Source organism: Panulirus ornatus, chromosome 22 (assembly GCF_036320965.1).
Source record: "Panulirus ornatus isolate Po-2019 chromosome 22, ASM3632096v1, whole genome shotgun sequence".
Taxonomy (NCBI): Eukaryota; Metazoa; Arthropoda; class Malacostraca; order Decapoda; family Palinuridae; genus Panulirus; species Panulirus ornatus.
In genome coordinates, this window is record NC_092245.1 from 19,748,435 (window position 1) to 19,767,335 (window position 18,901).

Sequence of the window (18,901 nt, forward strand, 5' to 3'; positions counted from 1 at the left end):
CTGTCTGTCTGTCTGTCTGTCTGTCTGTCTGTCTGTCTGTCTCTCTCTCTCTCTCTCTCTCTCTCTCTCTCTCTCTCTCTCTCTCTCTCTCTCTCTCTCTCTCTCTCTCTCTCTCTCTCTCTCTCTCTCTCTCTCTCACCTCAGGTCCCTACAGGCCAGATCCTGCAAGCCAGACCTCAAGCAGTCCTGCCTCTCCTCCCGGCCATGGTCCTGTAAGGCCAGACCTCAGGCCTTAAGATTAGAGTGACAAAGTTGCTGAGTATTTTGATGATAGCGCCTCACGTCTCCCAGGGACCAGATAGGATCCCCATACCACACCATACAGATCAGAAGTGGACGCGGGTTGCCGGACATATCCGTTGAGTTTGTCCATTGCCGTCAAGAATATGCACAGGGGCATTCAGATCCTGTATAGCTCCGTGCATAGGGACACTCAGATCCTCTGCAGCTATATGGAGAGAAGTATTCAAATCGTTTACAGCTATATGCACAGGTGCATTCAGATTCTCTACTGCTAAAGGGCTGTATGGAGATTTTGGCGACCTGCCAATGAATGTAACACGCGAAGAACTTGGCCCAAAGTTGTTCTTTATGATAAACACAAACAGTGTAACCTGATGTATCTACATGATGTTGCTGGAGAGAGAATTGAGGTGTTTGATAACAGCCAAAGTTCCCCGAACAGTTTGATGTAAGAATGAGAAATGGCATCAATGAGAGTGACTTTACTTATCATTATTTATTATTATTTATGTTTACCCCAAGACCAAAATCAATGAGAAACCTAGTGTGGCTTAGGACCTTTCTAAAGACACTTGCGGGGAAATGCAGACTTCTTCGAAGTGAGAAGTTTTTTGGACGAGACTTTACTCCCAATCTATTTCACTCGCGGTGTAACCTCTGAGGAGACTTAATCCAATATGTGACAACTGCCACTGCAAATATTACAGTGGAAGAATCATAGACGGGAATCTCCAGGAGTCTCAATGAATTGAACAATAAGACAGTGGAGCTCAGAGGAGGATGTGTGTACAGGGTGCATCCAACGTGGAACTGGGGGTCATTGGTAAGGTCCAGCCCCGGAGCTGGACGAGACGGTCTCAGACACAGCGGTGGGGATCCGAGACGGGAGGAGGGACTCAACCTCAGCCACGGAGTACCTCTTGAGGGTGGCTGGTGCGCCCCTCCTGTGGTGGGTATGTGGTGCAGGATGGCAGGTGAGGCGTGGCCGTGTGGCTCACATACCACACCGACCACCACACGCCACCTCCACCACACCTACCACCACACGCCACCTCCACCACACCGACAACCACACGCCACCTCCACCACACCGACCACCTCAACTCTGGTGTTCAGCAAAAGCCACAGAACAATGAACAAATTGGGTTGGGAGCCTCAAGGTATCACGCCCGTAAAGGGATGGCATACTGTTCCCAAAAGCGTTCAAGGCGGCACAGAAAAAGGAAACCAGGTGGTTGGTGTTCGCTGGAGACCTGCTAGGTATTTGGTGTTCGCTGGAGACCTGCCAGGTGGTTGGTGTTCGCTGGAGACCTGCCAGGTGGTTGGTGTTCGCTGGAGACCCACGAGATCGTTGGCTGGAGACCTGCTAGGTGGTTGGTGTTCGCTGGAGACGCACGAGATCGTTGGCTGGTGACCTGAGAAGCTGGTAAGAGTTTCCGTCAGTCACGGGTCTCCGCTGGGATCGTGGAGTTCTTTGATACAGTCAAAAAATAGTACCAGATCCTGTCTTTCCCGGCCGAGAGCATCAGTACGCGGGCAGCTGTGTTCTTATTCTTGAACAGTTCATCTCTCGAGTCAGGTCACCGTGGAACATACTCCATCTGCAGCTGTTACTTATCGATTACCATCTATATATGGATGGTTAGCAAGACTGGGGACACCACTCCCCAAGGACCCAACTGTGAGGCACACTATTCGATATACCGTAAAGCATTTCGTGACACCCAGGGAGTCTGGCCAGTGTGTCCTGTGGTGGCCACTCAGCACCTGAGTTACTGCCTCACTGTCTGGCGAGGCGCCGCCAGGACCGTCCCGCCTCCTGCTGCTACACCCGAGCCCCGCACAGCCCACCGCGCCTCCCGCTCCACTTATCTAGCGTGCCACTTGTCTTGGTCGCACTCTCCCTGTATTTAGACAATGGAATTTTTCTGCACTGCTTCGCATATATATATATATATATATATATATATATATATATATATATATATATATATATATATATATATATATATATATATATATTTTTTTTTTTTTTTTTTCTCTTTTTTGCTTTGTCGCTGTCTCCCGCGTTTGCGAGGTAGCACAAGGAAAGAGACGAAAGAAATGGCCCAACCCATGTATATTTGCGTGTGTGGACGTATGTATATATATATATATATATATATATATATATATATATATATATATATATATATATATATATATATATATATATATATATATCCCTGGGGATAGAGAAGAAAGAATGCTTCCCACGTATTCCCTGCGTGTCGCAGAAGGCTACTAAATGGGGAGGGAGCAAGGGGCTGGAAATCCTTCCCTCCCCTTTTTTTTTTAATTTTCCAAAAGAAGGAACTGAGAAGGGGCCAAGTGAGGATATTGCTCGGTCCTCTGTTCTTAACGCTACCTCGCTAACGCGGGAAATGGCGAATAATATGAAAAGGAAAAAAATTCTACAATGCATTGGTTCAGACGTCCTCCTCGACATCAGTTCAGTATCGACTTTTCCCATCTGTTTGAAGATGCATGATCGACTATTATTTCCCTTCGTGAAACATCATATCTTGTATGTTGAGACATGGCTGTATTATTGCCTCCATATGTGTACCTTCCATATGTCTCATATCTAACATTATATACCAATGACTCTCGCTTTGTTTTGATATAATTAGTTATGTTGACTTACAAACGTTCACATGTTCTTCATACAGACTTGAATGTCTTAAATGTTAGTACAAGGAAACCAGATTCCTTAGGATTTTTTTTTTGTATGTTGGCCTTTATCTCTGCTGTAGTTCCATGATATATTTAATCTTCTGTAAAAATGTTCTTTCACTGTTTATGTGTCAATGTGTTGTCTTATATCAGCCAAGCATCTGACGAAAGTATGAGTTTGCTTTTAGCTAAGGTCTTCGATGGCATTGTTTTCCATTATGGTGGCTGCATATACATCTCACGCGTTGAGCATCACGAATTAAGAAATCCCAGAGGGAATTCGAATCCTCCGGACAAGTCTTGTGTGCGTCAACAAGAAGAGTGGCTGCCCCAGCACTGAGCCCTGGGGTACATACCTCTTGTTACGTTCATTGTGACATCCACCTTCAACGTACATCATCTGTTCCCGACCACTTGGGTAATTTGGAATTCACAAAAAGGCCTCCTACTTCTTCTCTTCTTCTTCTTCTTCCTCCTCCTCCTCCTCCTCCTCTTCCCTCTCCTCTTCCTCCCTCCTCTTTTTCTCCTGGCTGGAAATCCTGTAATTGTACCGGGCCTTGAGGACAATTTCAAATACCTCGTGACATGATTACCATTCGTGTCTTACATGGAGAGAGTTCTTGCCCCGTTTCTTAACCTTGTGCATATATCATATCTTAACCTGATGTTTTTACATATATGCAAACCCCAGCTTATGCCAGGTACCCGTACATCGACCAGCCCCCAAAGCAGGAGGGATAAACGGCTGGGTTGACTGTGAGCCGGCTGCCCTGTTCGGGATTTGAACCTGGGCACTTTAGATTATTATGAAGCAACTGTAAACCCATACACTTCAGAAGCATGTATATGTGTGTGTAGGCAGGAGTATGTATACCATTTCACAACCCTACTTGACATTGTGGTCGTAATGATGATTTTGTAAACAGTTATATTAGACATATGTTGTTGTGGATATGGTAGTTACCTGCATTGTGCTGTTAAGGTAATGGTTCTCCATTATCCACACACAAGGAGAACATAGCGTATCTCAGACTTGCAGATGATTTAGATAAAACTCGAGATGATATGTCAGTAATACTTTCTTTCTCTTCTTTCAGGACGAATCACCTCTCACACACACACAATACTGCGAAATAAAAAAAAAATCAAAGGTTTACACACGTTACTTTATCGTCCAGATAGAGTTATAAGTGAATAAGTAATCACACTTATAAAGTACGCCAGAGTGGACAGAAAGTGTTCCGCTATAAGTGTAAGATAAGTTTCCCAGTGTTCTGGCAACAGTGTTAAGTATACGAAACATTCTCTGGACAGTGTATGTGTGTGAGCCGTTGGCTGCACCATCTCGCCCACACCAGTTCACGCTCATTACACCCTCCATCACCTCATATAATCACGCCCACCTCACCATGGAGAGCCCGAAGCCCTCAGGTCTGCGCACCCCTACCCGCTTTGGGCGTGTGGTGACCAGCATGTCCAGCCCGAGCCCCTCCCAGACGCCTTCCCCACAGCCAAACAAGACTTTCAAGATCGCCCCACTCTCCACGCCTTCACCTTCTGCAGGAGCCAGTGAGTACCAGCCCCCCACGGGCAACTGTAGGTCTCCACGCCCTTACCTTCTGCAGGAGTCAGTGAGTACCAGCCCCCACGGGCAACTGTAAGTCACATATTGTTTGTCTTGAGCAGACTAGGCCTCACGACCTGCAGCTGCCCACCACATGTCTTGTTTATCCTCGTGATCTCTTTCAGGTATGCTTTCTAATACGTAAGGGTTAAGGTAGCGTTAAGAACAGAGGACTGAACCTTAGAGGATCTTCATCTTAAGGAAGGCATTTGAAATGTAGCTGAAGCATAATACTAGTTTTACGCTACAGATATTTCATTCCTACGTTGTTGATGGTGTTCATTACGGAAACCAGACGTGATTATTGCCACCACATTTGCTTCACAAGACGAGGGGGTCCTCTGTTCCTGTGAATGACCGGGTTCAGTTGGGTAGCACATTCCCGGCCCCGGCCATCCACCGATAGTGTGGGAGGAGAGAGTACCGAGGCCACTGATTGGTGCAGGTCAGTCCTGTTTCCTAGTGTGGGAGGAGAGTACCGCAGCCACTGACTGGGTGCAGGTCAGTCCTGTTCCCCAGTGTGGGAGGAGAGTACCGCAGCCACTGACTTGGTGCAGGTCAGTCCTGTCCCCCAGTGTGGGAGGAGAGTACCGAAGCATCTTTCTTTGATAGCGAAAACCTCTCTCTCCTCCAACACGGCAGCCAGACTCAGCGTTCTCAGATCTCGACTCAAAGGAGAAACCCCAGTCGTCCCTGTAGCGTGGTATACACGCTACCTGGATATTGCAAGTGTCATCTACACTGCATGAGACGTGCGTCATACTGTAAACATCGCCACGCCGTAAAACGTCACGTCTCTCCACACGAAGAAAACTCGCGGAAATGGACTGAGATTCTGAAGAGTTCCGCGGCTGTAGTCTGTTGCGTCAGGATAATCTCATCGGTAGCGGGGCCTCCTGCAGGTCAAATGGGATTGGAAATTCTATTCTATATGTTCGAAACTTTTAAGTGATGGTATCTGCTGACTCCTTTAGTGCACTGGGGTGAGATTCATAAAGCTGCTTTCGATATGCATTTCTTAGATGCTTAAATAACACTTGTTTTTGATCATTTTGGTTTTTCTTGTATATTTTCCAGAGTTTTATTGGGAAGGCTTTACAGCTCTTTGGATATATATTGGTATCCAGTCATCAAGTGTGTCTTTAAGCAACAGGATCATTGTAGAGGGTCATTCCTATGTAGAGGGAGGTGGAAGAGAAGGCACAGGTCAATGACAGACTCCAAGCAGGACAGATCATACACAGACTCAGAGCCAGTGATCTGATTGATAAAATTAGGAACGTGGGCAGCATACAGAAGCTTACAATATTCTTTTTTCATTTAGAGGAAGTTTAGAAAATGGAGCCTGACGATCGTAAACCTTCACAAATATGTAGCTTCATTATCTAGGTTCCTGTGTCCTCTTTGACGCCCTAGGATCGAATCTAAGAGTTCAAGTGTTGGAGTAATTTTGGTCTGGACACATGCCTAACTCTTCCTGGCTTTACCCAGGTATTGCTCCGTCTCACACACCTGAGATACATGACCGGATGCATTAATCATGAATTTTATTCTCACGATTTGTATTGTGTGTTATGCAATAGTCACACGTAAGAAAATAATTTTCCCGTGCTATTGACCTTGGCTGTAACCTTTTGTACCTCTTGATGAACAACTGTGTCTCTCAGAGTTAGAGTATATCACTTTTTTGGTCCCCAGAATTGCTAAGCTCTTGCTGTCCCGTTGATGTAACTTGTTCATTATCAGAAATACTTGATAACCAGAAACAAATTTGTTTATGTTTGAATGGGTTCTACGTTTTCTTTGAGAGAAACAGTACAGAAAACGTTCAATATTTAGAGGGGTAACACAAGTTTTTATTTTACCTTGTAATTACGTTTTCATTTTACTACAGTGATTTCTCATTTGTTATACATTATATGGATATTGGAAAACATCAAATGCAAGAGATTAGGTAGATGTGCTGTCTCGGTCATCTTTTTTATACTATTTCCATTCAGTTTATCATGATCCTGATTCATCCTTGTAACTTGGCCATAGACAGACAGAGGCAGGACAGACGACATAAGAGATTGTATAATGCTAAGGAATATTAAGAATTGGGCTGCTACTAATGTAGGACATGTTCTCCCGCACATTTGTTTATAAATAGGTATTTACACACTGTGGATTGTGTGATGGTGGGGGTGTGTGGATGTGGTGTGTAGAATGTGAGTGTGGGTGTGGACGGTATTACTTTGGGGGGTGTATGTGTAGGGCGTACGACAAAGGGGTGTGTGGGTATGATGTGTATGACGGTGTGGTGTGTATGATGGTGTAGTGTGTGGGGGCAGTAGGTAGTAGTAGTCAGGTGGGGAGGAAGAGGCCTTCAACACATGTCGTGTGAGGCGAGATAGTACATTGGAAGGACAGACAGATAACAGACGACCTGATGGTCTATGTTTAGGTTATCTGCTGGCGGACAGCGCGAGTGTCCTGCGGTCATAATCTAATTTGTAGTAGAGACAGGTTAGTAAAGCTAATGACACCTTCCCACCCACCTCTCCCTCAGGCTCAACATTAGACAGAAAGATACTGTGAAAGAACCACACGTATAGTAGTCTGGACTTCCGTAGTGTACCGGTTAGCGTTGCTGACCGTGACGCATTCACGGGCCGGATGGGGTTAAGTCCGCGTAGATTCGAACCTTGGTCGCAGCAGTCGGTCCACAGTTAACCCAGCTGTTCATCCTCCCCTAGGGGCTTGTCGATGAAATGGGTACTCTGCCACGGAAAATGTTATAGGAAAGTGTGAACTGATAAAGTTCCCCTACCTTAACTGTAAGGAGGCTCAGATCTGAAACGAAAAGAAATAAATGGTTGAATTTTTAAGAATAAGTTTAAGATTTGTTTTCCCCTTCTTGAAATAGACCTGTTTAGTGGGAGCTGATATCACTGCAACATTTGTCTGGCCATAGTTGAATGTTACTGATAGTTTGTACGTTGAAAACAACTCGTGTTAGCGTAAAACCACTGGACGACACGTCTACAAATGGAAGACACCTTTTGTTCATATTGCTGTTCCGTCTTCATGCCTTTGATTTTGGGCGTTTTAGATCTCTGAGTGGCCGCACGGTGCATGGTGAGGACAGTGGATGGCCATTCGATGGCGGGTAAGGGGAGTGGCAGGGTAACGTGTGGGTGAGGGGTAGAGAGGGAGGCAAGCAGGCAGGGTAGGGAGGCGGGCGGCTGTGTGCACGGCCACCGGACGGGTTGGGTAAGTTAAGGAGTTATATTATTGGCGCCCCTGAGGGCCAAGTCTAGGGGCGGTGCGACAAGACTGGTTCTCCCACTGGCTGTGCCGCACGGCCGGGTTGGGGGGGGCACATGTGGGCAGGCTCTTACCCTCTGGGGGCATCGTGCACATATGCCAAGCGTCCCTCGCGCCCCATCCATCTACAGTAACCTTGCTCACTCGTACATCATCATGTTATCTGTCCACAGCGGTACGTGACGCTACGGACAAACAGCAACACGGGGGGGCTTGACAAATGCTACTATGATTTATGGTGAAGTCGACCAGGCTTGAGGGATGGTGCGGTTCCTGGTGTGTCGTGCCCAGGAGTGGCAGTGTTCCTGTGTTGTAGGAGGGGCTAGTCGGTCCTGGTGAACCATCTGTTGCCTCACGTGGCTTCCAGGTTCTGGGTCTTCCTTCTTCCTTAGTGGTTCGTGTCGTCTGTAGCGTCTCTGTGCTTCCTGCTCAGGGAAATGAAATGCTTCATCGTACTCCTTATTTGTGTATCATGCCTCGTGTTCTTCTATTTTTTGACATTTGTTTTTCCTCATTAATCAACAGGAGGAAGTAACGTTTTCCTTAGATATCTGCCTTGTTCATTGTCTCGTCAGTTTGTCCCAGTGGTCCCCTGGTGCGTTTGTGGTGTATGATCTTGAAGTTCACTGCCTGCCTCTCGGACCATCCTCAGGGCCAAGCATCGTACTCCAACCCTCGCCAACTGGTTCAACTTCGACTTATCCCACTGGGGATATTTCCCTCGTCTCCTAAATATTCTTACCCTTCTCAGTTTTTTTCTTCTTCTTCTAGTAGTCCACCCTTGTGGTCCTCCATACATGCCAGGCGAAAGTGTAGTAAGTTATGGTGGTGTAGGCCGGGTACACCTACCCTGCTTGTTGGGTGTCGGGCAGGGTGGAGTCCCACTGCTACACCCACACAGGTTCAGCAGCCCGCGCCTTGTGTCGACCTGGGGGAGGCAGGGACACCCAGCCACTGCCGGCACTTGTATCTACGCAGTAGACCGGTTGACCCCACCTCCCTCACTCGTTTAGGTAAACACGTACACATCCTCCCTTACCTCTCATGTATGACTGGTGTATGTCGGGGTCGGTCCTGTATCACCTGCTGGGGAGGCAGATTGCAAGTGATGCCTCGGGTGGGTGGTGTGCTCGCGCCACAGGTGGCCACACACACACACACCAGAAGTGCATGACACAGACGTCCCCTCCCACAGCCCAGATGAACATGACAGCCTCACTTGTGAAGGTCATGTATGGCTGGCGTGGCGTCGCTCGCCTGACCCGGTGAGCCAACTTGCCTCTGCAGGTATGGTGGTGGCGTGGTCGATCGTCTGTCATGACTGGGAGCTTCAGTGTCTTGGCCAGTTCTCCGTGGCACAGTAATGAGTCAGGTGATTCAGTGTTCTTCAGTAATGAAAACTCGGTTAAGTCTGTCGCGAGACTGCTGTATGTATGAGGCAGGTAGCCCGACCCTCAGGATTCTGGGACCTGGACACAAAGTGGAACATAACTGTAGCTGTCGACCAGCACAACTGTCACCAGCAGTAGTCATGTGGTGCGCCTCCTTCTGGAGCCAGAGGTCAGACACATCCCCCAGTGGGTCCCTTCAACTGCTGTACCACGACCCTCCTGCACCGTGTTGTAGTGCCACAGGGGAAGTTCTTCTATGAAGTGTATTGGGCGAGCGTCAGGGATGTCAGGATGCTCATCATCCCATGCTGGGGGTCGTCACGGCTGCCAGGGTGCTAATAATCCTATAATGTGGGTCGTTGCAGCTGCCTGGACGCCCCGTCAACCTATATTGGGAGTCGTTACAGCCGCAGGGACGTTCGTCACGCCTTGCTAGGGGTCGTCACAGCTGTACGGGACGCTCGTCATCCCATGCTGGGGGTCGTCACGGCTACCTGGACTCTCGTTGTTCCATTTTGGGGTCGTCATGGCTGGCTGCCTGGTCGCTGGTCGTCCTATTCTGGGGGGTCGTCGTGTCTGCCGGGGCTCTCGTGGGGGTCGTCAAGGCACCCGAGACGCCCCTCACTATCCTCATCCCTCTCCTCACAACACGACCATCACCTCCCTCCTAACCGCTCCTCTAGTGGGGTCAGCACGGTCAGGAAGTGAGCAGGTTGGCGACAGATGGAGTCAGGTGCAGCAGGTGGCCGGTCAAGGTCAGGTGATGTAAACATAGGTCGGGTGAGGGCGGCGGCCCGGCCAGCCAGGTGGACACACTGGCTCCCTCACCCCGACACAAGCTGGGTGACCAAGCAGTTTTGTGCAGGTATCTTACGTGCGCACTTTTGGTCATCATCAGCTTTTGCTCTGTGTCTCCAGGGTATGACGTAAGGGGGGCACCAAGTATAATGCCAGTGTGTTTTCCTGCGACGTAGAACGTAAAATATGCCCTAAATCGTAAGTCAGTTTCGACGCGTCTTAACTTCGCGTCCGTCTGTTTCTGTAGTGTACGTCTTGATAGTGTAAGTGAACAGCTGAGCTACAGTTGCAAGAGGAAATGTTCCAATAAAGTTCCATATGAAAGGTCACTAACAAAAGTAAAGTTACATGGTATAGATGAGATTGTACTTCGGTGTTTAGGGAGGTTGGCTGACTTGTGAACAAAAGGTATTAATTACTGACCGACCCTGAGAATGGTTCGTTAGACGCACTGAGTGGTGTGGTACATGGAACGATCGTGGGACCAGTTCTCATTACTTTTTTTATATAGATATATACATATACGTATTCTCGATACTGGTAATAGTCTGGGTTGTGAGATATCGAAATCTGCTGACGGTACTAAGTTCGTCAACAATATACAACAGAAGATCAACGCCCGCAGCTTTCAGTTTGACATAGACGCTCTGATGGACTGGACTGGCAGGAGGCGAATCACTTTTAACATCGATAGATGGACAGTTTATTGGATTCATAGGTAGGGGGATTTCGAATTTGAACCTTAAGAAATTATCATCACTCTTTGCAGTTCAGTGGTGCGTCCACACCTTGAAGAAGAGAAGGTTGAGAGATGATCTACTACAGGTATTCATAATTACCAAAGGGTTCGATAATCTCGATCTGATAATCTACTTTAGGCTCGGATCCTCTGATATCACTTGTAGGTGTGGATAAAAACATAAGGATAACGTTTCACCTCGAATGAGGCGAAGAACGTTTTCTTCAACAGTATCGTTACTACATGGAATGATTTAACAGAATGCTTGTAGCAAGTGTCTTAGATACTCTCAAAAATAGACTTGATAGATATTTTGCTTCGTATCCCCAAAGGGGATCATTTGCCCCTCCTTTGCTGCATAAATTTCAAAGGATTTTCTCTTTGAAACATCTATACGTCTCTATTCCTACCACGCTAAAGTTTCTGGTCTCTTCCTTTCTTCCATACAGACTCGTTAGAACCCATTGGTCTGTTGCTGTTTGAATCCCTTTATAGTACATGTAAACTTCTTACACGCGTCCGCTCACTCGTGTAGGTGTTGAGGCATCGCGTGTTTATCTTGACCAGCGGCCAGGAGGTGCCCGGGAGGAGGGTGGGTGTGGGGACCAGCTGGTGGTGTTTAGCAGGGGTGCCGGCTGGACTGCTGGTGGTCAGGGGCGGCGTCAACAATACTACCCACACATTTACCTTGCTCAACCTGACACTTCTTTCATTTGGAGCTCCTTCCTCCTCACACTGCCACCTCCTTGGTTCCCTCATACTTGTTAATGTGGAGCTCCTTCCTCCTCACACTGCCACCTCCTTGGTTCCCTCATACTTGTTAATGTGGAGCTCCTCCTTGGTTCCCTCATACTTGTTAATGTGGAGCTCCTTCCTCCTCACATTGCCACCTCCTTGGTTCCCTCATACTTGTTAATGTGGAGCTCCTTCCTCCTCACACAGCCACTGCCTGTACCTTGGCTTCCTCACACTCGTCAATGTGGAGCTTCTCAAAACCTCACACAACTACCTCCTTTACCTTAGCTCCCTCACAGTGTTAATGACGAGCTTCCCCACCTCACACAACCACCTCCCGTACAATGGCATGCTCACAAAGTGGCAATTAAGAAAGAAAAAACTACAGGAGGTCTGAGGACGGAAATGTAAACAGTGGCGTAATATGATGACAGAGAAGGTTCCACTCTTCATACCGTGATGTAAACAGTGAGGGGGTAGGCGATGAAGGTGCCTGGTCATGATGGTCAGGTCGCACTCTTGCTGAAGGTCGCGCCACCACGAAGGTCCTGCCTCCGTCTCGGCCGCTCCCTGCCTCTGGACGCGACGCTCAGGTTCGCCCATGTTTTACTTCTCGGGATCATCTTGGCTTTATTTACCTTTATTTCTCTTCATTCCCCATATATATATATATATATATATATATATATATATATATATATATATATATATATATATATATATATATATATATATATATATATATATTATTATCTTGTGGAGGCTAAGGTGAAGATTAGTATGGGTTTTCAGAAAAGAGGAGTGAATGTTGGGGTGAAGAAGGTGGTGAGAGTAAGTGAGCTTGGGAAGGAGACCTGTGTGGGGAAGTACCAGGAGAGACTGTGTACAGAATGGAAAAAGGTGAGAACAATGGAAGTAAGGGGAGTGGGGGAGGAATGGGATGTATTTAGGGAATCAGTGATGGATTGCGCAAAAGATGCTTGTGGCATGAGAAAAGTGGGAGGTGGGCTGTTTAGAAAGGGTAGTGAGTGGTGGGATGAAGAAGTAAGAGTATTAGTGAAAGAGAAGAGAGAGGCATTTGGACGATTTTTGCAGGGAAAAAATGCAATTGAGTGGGAGAAGTATAAAAGAAAGAGACAGGAGGTCAAGAGAAAGGTGCAAGAGGTGAAAAAAAGGGCAAATGAGAGTTGGGGTGAGAGACTATCAGTAAATTTTAGGGAGAATAAAAAGATGTTCTGGAAGGAGGTAAATAGGGTGCGTAAGACAAGGGAGCAAATGGGAACTTCAGTGAAGGGCGTAAATGGGGAGGTGATAACAAGTAGTGGTGATGTGAGAAGGAGATGGAATGAGTATTTTGAAGGTTTGTTGAATGTGTCTGATGACAGAGTGGCAGATATAGGGTGTTTTGGTCGAGGTGGTGTGCAAAGTGAGAGGGTTAGGGAAAATGATTTGGTAAACAGAGAAGAGGTAGTAAAAGCTTTGCGGAAGATGAAAGCCGGCAAGGCAGCAGGTTTGGATGGTATTGCAGTGGAATTTATTAAAAAAGGGGGTGACTGTATTGTTGACTGGTTGGTAAGGTTATTTAATGTATGTATGACTCATGGTGAGGTGCCTGAGGATTGGCGAAATGCGTGCATAGTGCCATTGTACAAAGGCAAAGGGGATAAGAGTGAGTGCTCAAATTACAGAGGTATAAGTTTGTTGAGTATTCCTGGTAAACTATATGGGAGGGTATTGATTGAGAGGGTGAAGGCATGTACAGAGCATCAGATTGGGGAAGAGCAGTGTGGTTTCAGAAGTGGTAGAGGATGTGTGGATCAGGTGTTTGCATTGAAGAATGTATGTGAGAAATACTTAGAAAAGCAAATGGATTTGTATGTAGCATTTATGGATCTGGAGAAGGCATATGATAGAGTTGATAGAGATGCTCTGTGGAAGGTATTAAGAATATATGGTGTGGGAGGCAAGTTGTTAGAAGCAGTGAAAAGTTTTTATCGAGGATGTAAGGCATGTGTACGTGTAGGAAGAGAGGAAAGTGATTGGTTCTCAGTGAATGTAGGTTTGCGGCAGGGGTGTGTGATGTCTCCATGGTTGTTTAATTTGTTTATGGATGGGGTTGTTAGGGAGGTAAATGCAAGAGTCCTGGAAAGAGGGGCAAGTATGAAGTCTGTTGGGGATGAGAGAGCTTGGGAAGTGAGTCAGTTGTTGTTCGCTGATGATACAGCGCTGGTGGCTGATTCATGTGAGAAACTGCAGAAGCTGGTGACTGAGTTTGGTAAAGTGTGTGGAAGAAGAAAGTTAAGAGTAAATGTGAATAAGAGCAAGGTTATTAGGTACAGTAGGGTTGAGGGTCAAGGCAATTGGGAGGTGAGTTTGAATGGAGAAAAACTGGAGGAAGTGAAGTGTTTTAGATATCTGGGAGTGGATCTGTCAGCGGATGGAACCATGGAAGCGGAAGTGGATCATAGGGTGGGGGAGGGGGCGAAAATTTTGGGAGCCTTGAAAAATGTGTGGAAGTCGAGAACATTATCTCGGAAAGCAAAAATGGGTATGTTTGAAGGAATAGTGGTTCCAACAATGTTGTATGGTTGCGAGGCGTGGGCTATCGATAGAGTTGTGCGCAGGAGGATGGATGTGCTGGAAATGAGATGTTTGAGGACAATGTGTGGTGTGAGGTGGTTTGATCGAGTAAGTAACGTAAGGGTAAGAGAGATGTGTGGAAATAAAAAGAGCGTGGTTGAGAGAGCAGAAGAGGGTGTTTTGAAATGGTTTGGGCACATGGAGAGAATGAGTGAGGAAAGATTGACCAAGAGGATATATGTGTCGGAGGTGGAGGGAACGAGGAGAAGAGGGAGACCAAATTGGAGGTGGAAAGATGGAGTGAAAAAGATTTTGTGTGATCGGGGCCTGAACATGCAGGAGGGTGAAAGGAGGGCAAGGAATAGAGTGAATTGGAGCGATGTGGTATACAGGGGTTGACGTGCTGTCAGTGGATTGAATCAAGGCATGTGAAGCGTCTGGGGTAAACCATGGAAAGCTGTGTAGGTATGTATATTTGCGTGTGTGGACGTGTGTATGTACGTGTGTATGGGGGTTGGGCCATTTCTTTCGTCTGTTTCCTCGCGCTACCTCGCAAACGCGGGAGACAGCGACAAAGTATAAAAAAAAAAAAAAAAAAAAAAATGTTTTGGACAATCACATGTTTACCAAATGGCGTCCTAGCTTCGTCTCTTCGATGTATATCAACTGACTGTTATATTTCTCTCTTGTGTCTCCCCTGATGATGTGATTATTACACGAAAGTACACTTAGGAACTTTTCGTGTTTCATTTTCCCCGTGGACTCATAGGAATATATATATATATATATATATATATATATATATATATATATGTATGTAAAGAGCCATGATATGTATTTCTTCAAACATTTATAAAGATAATGTACCCGGCCGCCCACCTGCGTCCCCACTCAGTCCCCCACGTAACGTTCACATCTGACGTTCCTCTGGTATCGTGTGGCCACCTCCAGCTTTCCATGAATGAAAGGCATGTCATCCTGGAAGGGCTGGTGGATTATATGGCTTCCAGCGTCCCTACCCTACCCTTCAGTCCAGGGTTGGCCCTCTGGACGTCTTTCCTGATGGCGACACAAGTCCCCGTCGTGAGGTAGAATGTACCAAGCCATCACTCCCCAGGGCCGCCTACTGGGGCCGTGGCTTATTCTGTATTCCGGCTTGAGTAAAGCCTTGAGCGTTTTCCCATTTTTTTAATTCCAGGACTAAAAACACGATGGGCCGTGACCTGTGGCCACACGGCCTCATAACCCTACTCGGAGCTTGGATTGTCTCTCATACTGTATTAAACACCAGTAGTATTTCCAGGTGATGAGGTGCGTCTATCTGGAAGGCAACTACGAAGCAGAGTAAACATATCTCGCTCAACTTGGATTGTCTCTCATACTGTATTAAACACTAGTAATATCTCCAGGTGATGAGGTGCGTCTATCTGGAAGGCAAATACGAAGAAGAGTAAACATATCTCGCTCAAAAAGATGTATCGCCTCCTCTCCAGTGTGTTTGTGAAATATGACAGAATTAGGACTGCGGTTGGGCGTCGACCGCTCTTGCGTTACGCTTTCCTGTAGGAGGAGGCAACACCTGGATCTAGATGTAAACATACTCACTCACGTACTACCCGCGAGGCTCTTCACTGGGTTTTATGCTAACCAGTTGTAGTCCAGAAACACCTTGTGAATACCGTCTCTCTGCTCCGTGATTGGCGGATTGATCACTGGTGTCCGAGAGAGAGAGAGAGAGAGAGAGAGAGAGAGAGAGAGAGAGAGAGAGAGAGAGAGAGAGAGAGAGAGAGAGAGAGAGAGACGCAGCTCCTCTGTGCTTCTGGGCTGATGACGCAACGCTCGTGTCAGGGACGTAGATTATAGTCGTCCCAACGGGTGTAGGATGATGTATCGGGCTGGACTCGTCGGTCGTGGACGAGCGTGGGCGACCAGAGTAGCGAAGGTGAGGCTACTGCGTTGTCGCCCTGCCCGTCCGTCGTCTTGCGACAGTCGCTCCGTTGGTTCGCCGTTCTCTCCTGCTGGGGAGGGTCACTCATCATACCCACGTATTTCATGTGTATATCAAAGGAGATGAAGACATTGTACAGCAGGTGGCTTAGGGAACAGTAGGACGTCAACCCACGCGCCTGGGGGATCACCTTGTCCATACACCTGGGGAGCTGCTCGTCTGATAAAAATTGATTTATCACAAGTGGCCTTCAGAGATTTACAATGGTTACTGGATGTTCTAAATCATCTTGAACACAGTGACAGTGTATGTTAACAGGGGGGTATACATACCTAGTGCTACCTGACCTGCTCCAGGGAGACGCTTATTGCTTTATTGGTCTCCATAAAGTTTTTACATTGGTGGCGTATTTGGTGGAGAGAGAGAGAGAGAGAGAGAGAGAGAGAGAGAGAGAGAGAGAGAGAGAGAGAGAGAGAGAGAGAGAGAGAGAGAGAGAGAGAGAGATGGTATTGTGATGGTGCAGGAGGGTCGTGGCGACCGCAGTGTGATATGCATGAGTGTAAAAGTCGCTGTCGTGTGATGGGCGGGGGTTTTAGTGGGGGTTATGTTGTGATGGGTAGGTGTGTAGTGGTGGGTGTGTTGTGTTGGGTACGGGTGTAGTGGTGGCTGTGTTGTGTTGGGTACGGGTGTAGTGGTGGCTGTGTTGCGTTGGGTGCGGGTGTAGTGGTGGCTGTGTTGTGTTGGATACGGGTGAAGTGGTGGCTGTGTTGCGTTGGGTGCGGGTGTAGTGGTGGCTGTGTTGCGTTGGGTACGGGTGTAGTGGTGCCTGTGTTGTGTTGGGTAGGACAGTAATGGTGGCCGTGTTGGGATGTGTAGGGGGTGTAGGGTTGCTGTGTTGTGATAGGCAGCGGTATAATGTGATGGGCAGGCGTGTAGTGGTGGGTGTGTTATGTCGATGGACGCCCCCTACACCCTCGGTCGCCGGTATGTGTCAGATACTTCCCTCACAATACCCATTTTGGGTTTGGACGAATCCCAGCCCTGAATGGGAAAAATGGGACGAGACATGAACGTTTATGATGGTCAGAATGTTGTCGAAACGTTTTCAAATGTTTACTGAGACCGTTGGGTCTGGACGAATTCCAGCCCTGAATGGGAAAATGGGACGAGACATGAACGTTTATGATGGTCAGAATGTTGTCGAAACGTTTTCAAATGTTTACTGAGACCGATGTAGCAAGTAACACCTGTTGTGTTTTGATCATCATTGTTTCTCTGTACATCCTGAGTGCTCGTCTACTCCGTCTGTTGTCTGGAAGATGGTTTTTCTTTTCGTATCTCACCTGCCGACCGAACCCAACTTTGCTGCTGGCATAAAGACATTCCTGTGGTGATGATGGCTTCCATCTTATGTGGGTTGTTTGTTTTACAAACCTCTGTGAAGTTTACGCAAGCAGCCAGCCCCTGTCGCGCCAGTTTACCTCGTCTTGTCCAGTACGGGGGCCTAGGCTCCAGGGTCGTTTGTTAGGTCCCCTGGGGCTGGGCTAGAGCGCCCACGACCACGGCAGCACCGTCTGTGGGTGTGACCCCTGGGCTACCACCAGAGTCCACCAGCCAAAGTAATACGGTGGATGTAACCCAGGTCAGGTCACTTCCAGGGTCCGCCCGCCATAATGACATTTCGGATCTTCTCTCTCTCTCTCTCTCTCTCTCTCTCTCTCTCTCTCTCTCTCTCTCTCTCTCTCTCTCTCTCTCTCTCTCTCTCTCTCTCTCTCTCTCTCCAGGCTCTATTTCGGCTCGTTCTCCCGTCAGCCGTCTGCAAGTGTCTCATTCCCTTAGGCCTGGTCCCGCTCCACGGGCTAAGCGCTGCCTCCTTTAGATTCTGTGTGACACCTTACCTCACGAGGATTGACCGTTATGGGAGCCCCTTCGTTCCTCGAATATCGAAGTTGTGGCATTCTCTTCCTTATTTCATCTCTCCCTTTTCCTATACCCTTCCCACATTTGAGTCAGGTCTGCACACACCTGAGGAGTTCACATTGATCTTTTCCACGACCTGATTCTCATGATGTTTACTTTCCATTCCATCTGAGAGGACTAGGATTAGGGCATGTATTCGGTCGTGCCATGTCGACCACTATAGAATAAGATTTAGGAATGTATGAGAGAAGTATTATGAAATAACATGAATCTATTAGACTAGACAAGGGAGACTGAATGAAAATCTTCGAAAATTTTGCCTGAAGCTGAACAGCAACAAAAGATTCGTGTCAGAGACAAAATTTTGAAAAGTTTGGGAGGTGAAAACAACGCGTGGAAATAATGATAATGATAAAGGAAGACATATTACTGAAGCAGATAATCAGGAAGTAAGAAAAGCAGAGCAGGTCGACAATGACGAACACAAAAAAGGTTACGAAGAGACGCAAAATGATATCAGGAAATATAAGATTGGGAAGAGAGACTCAGAGAATAATATTCAGTTTTATCAAGGCTGCAATGAATGATAAGGTTATGCAGTAGAGTGAATGAGAAACAGAAACAGAAAACGAATGTAGCGGCAGCAGACAATAACGAAACGATAACTGAGTCCCAGATGTGTGTTACATATAAATAAAAGATAAGAGGTATGAGGTGTATTAGAATGTACAAGGGTACTTGAGACACGATACAAAACGAAACACTTAGAACATTGGAAAGGGTTCCAGAAAGGTGACCTGGTCGACGTAAGATTGGGATGATGGAAATATGAAATGCTCGGCGGTCCACTGCGTCGTTTGTTGACTGTATGGCCGGCAGCCTGTTGTGATATCTGTCTC

General features: G+C 47.1%; 1 protein-coding gene across 1 annotated transcript in view; it reads left to right on the plus strand.

Moving 5' to 3' along the window:
• Positions 1-18,901, plus strand: part of LOC139756640 (uncharacterized) — a 333,434-nt gene that overhangs the window by 77,584 nt on the left and 236,949 nt on the right. Inside the window, exon 3 of the mRNA XM_071676311.1 lies at positions 4,056-4,527. Within this exon, the coding sequence (XP_071532412.1) occupies positions 4,368-4,527 (160 nt within the window). The 5' untranslated portion in view covers positions 4,056-4,367. The remainder of the gene's footprint in view (positions 1-4,055; positions 4,528-18,901) is intronic.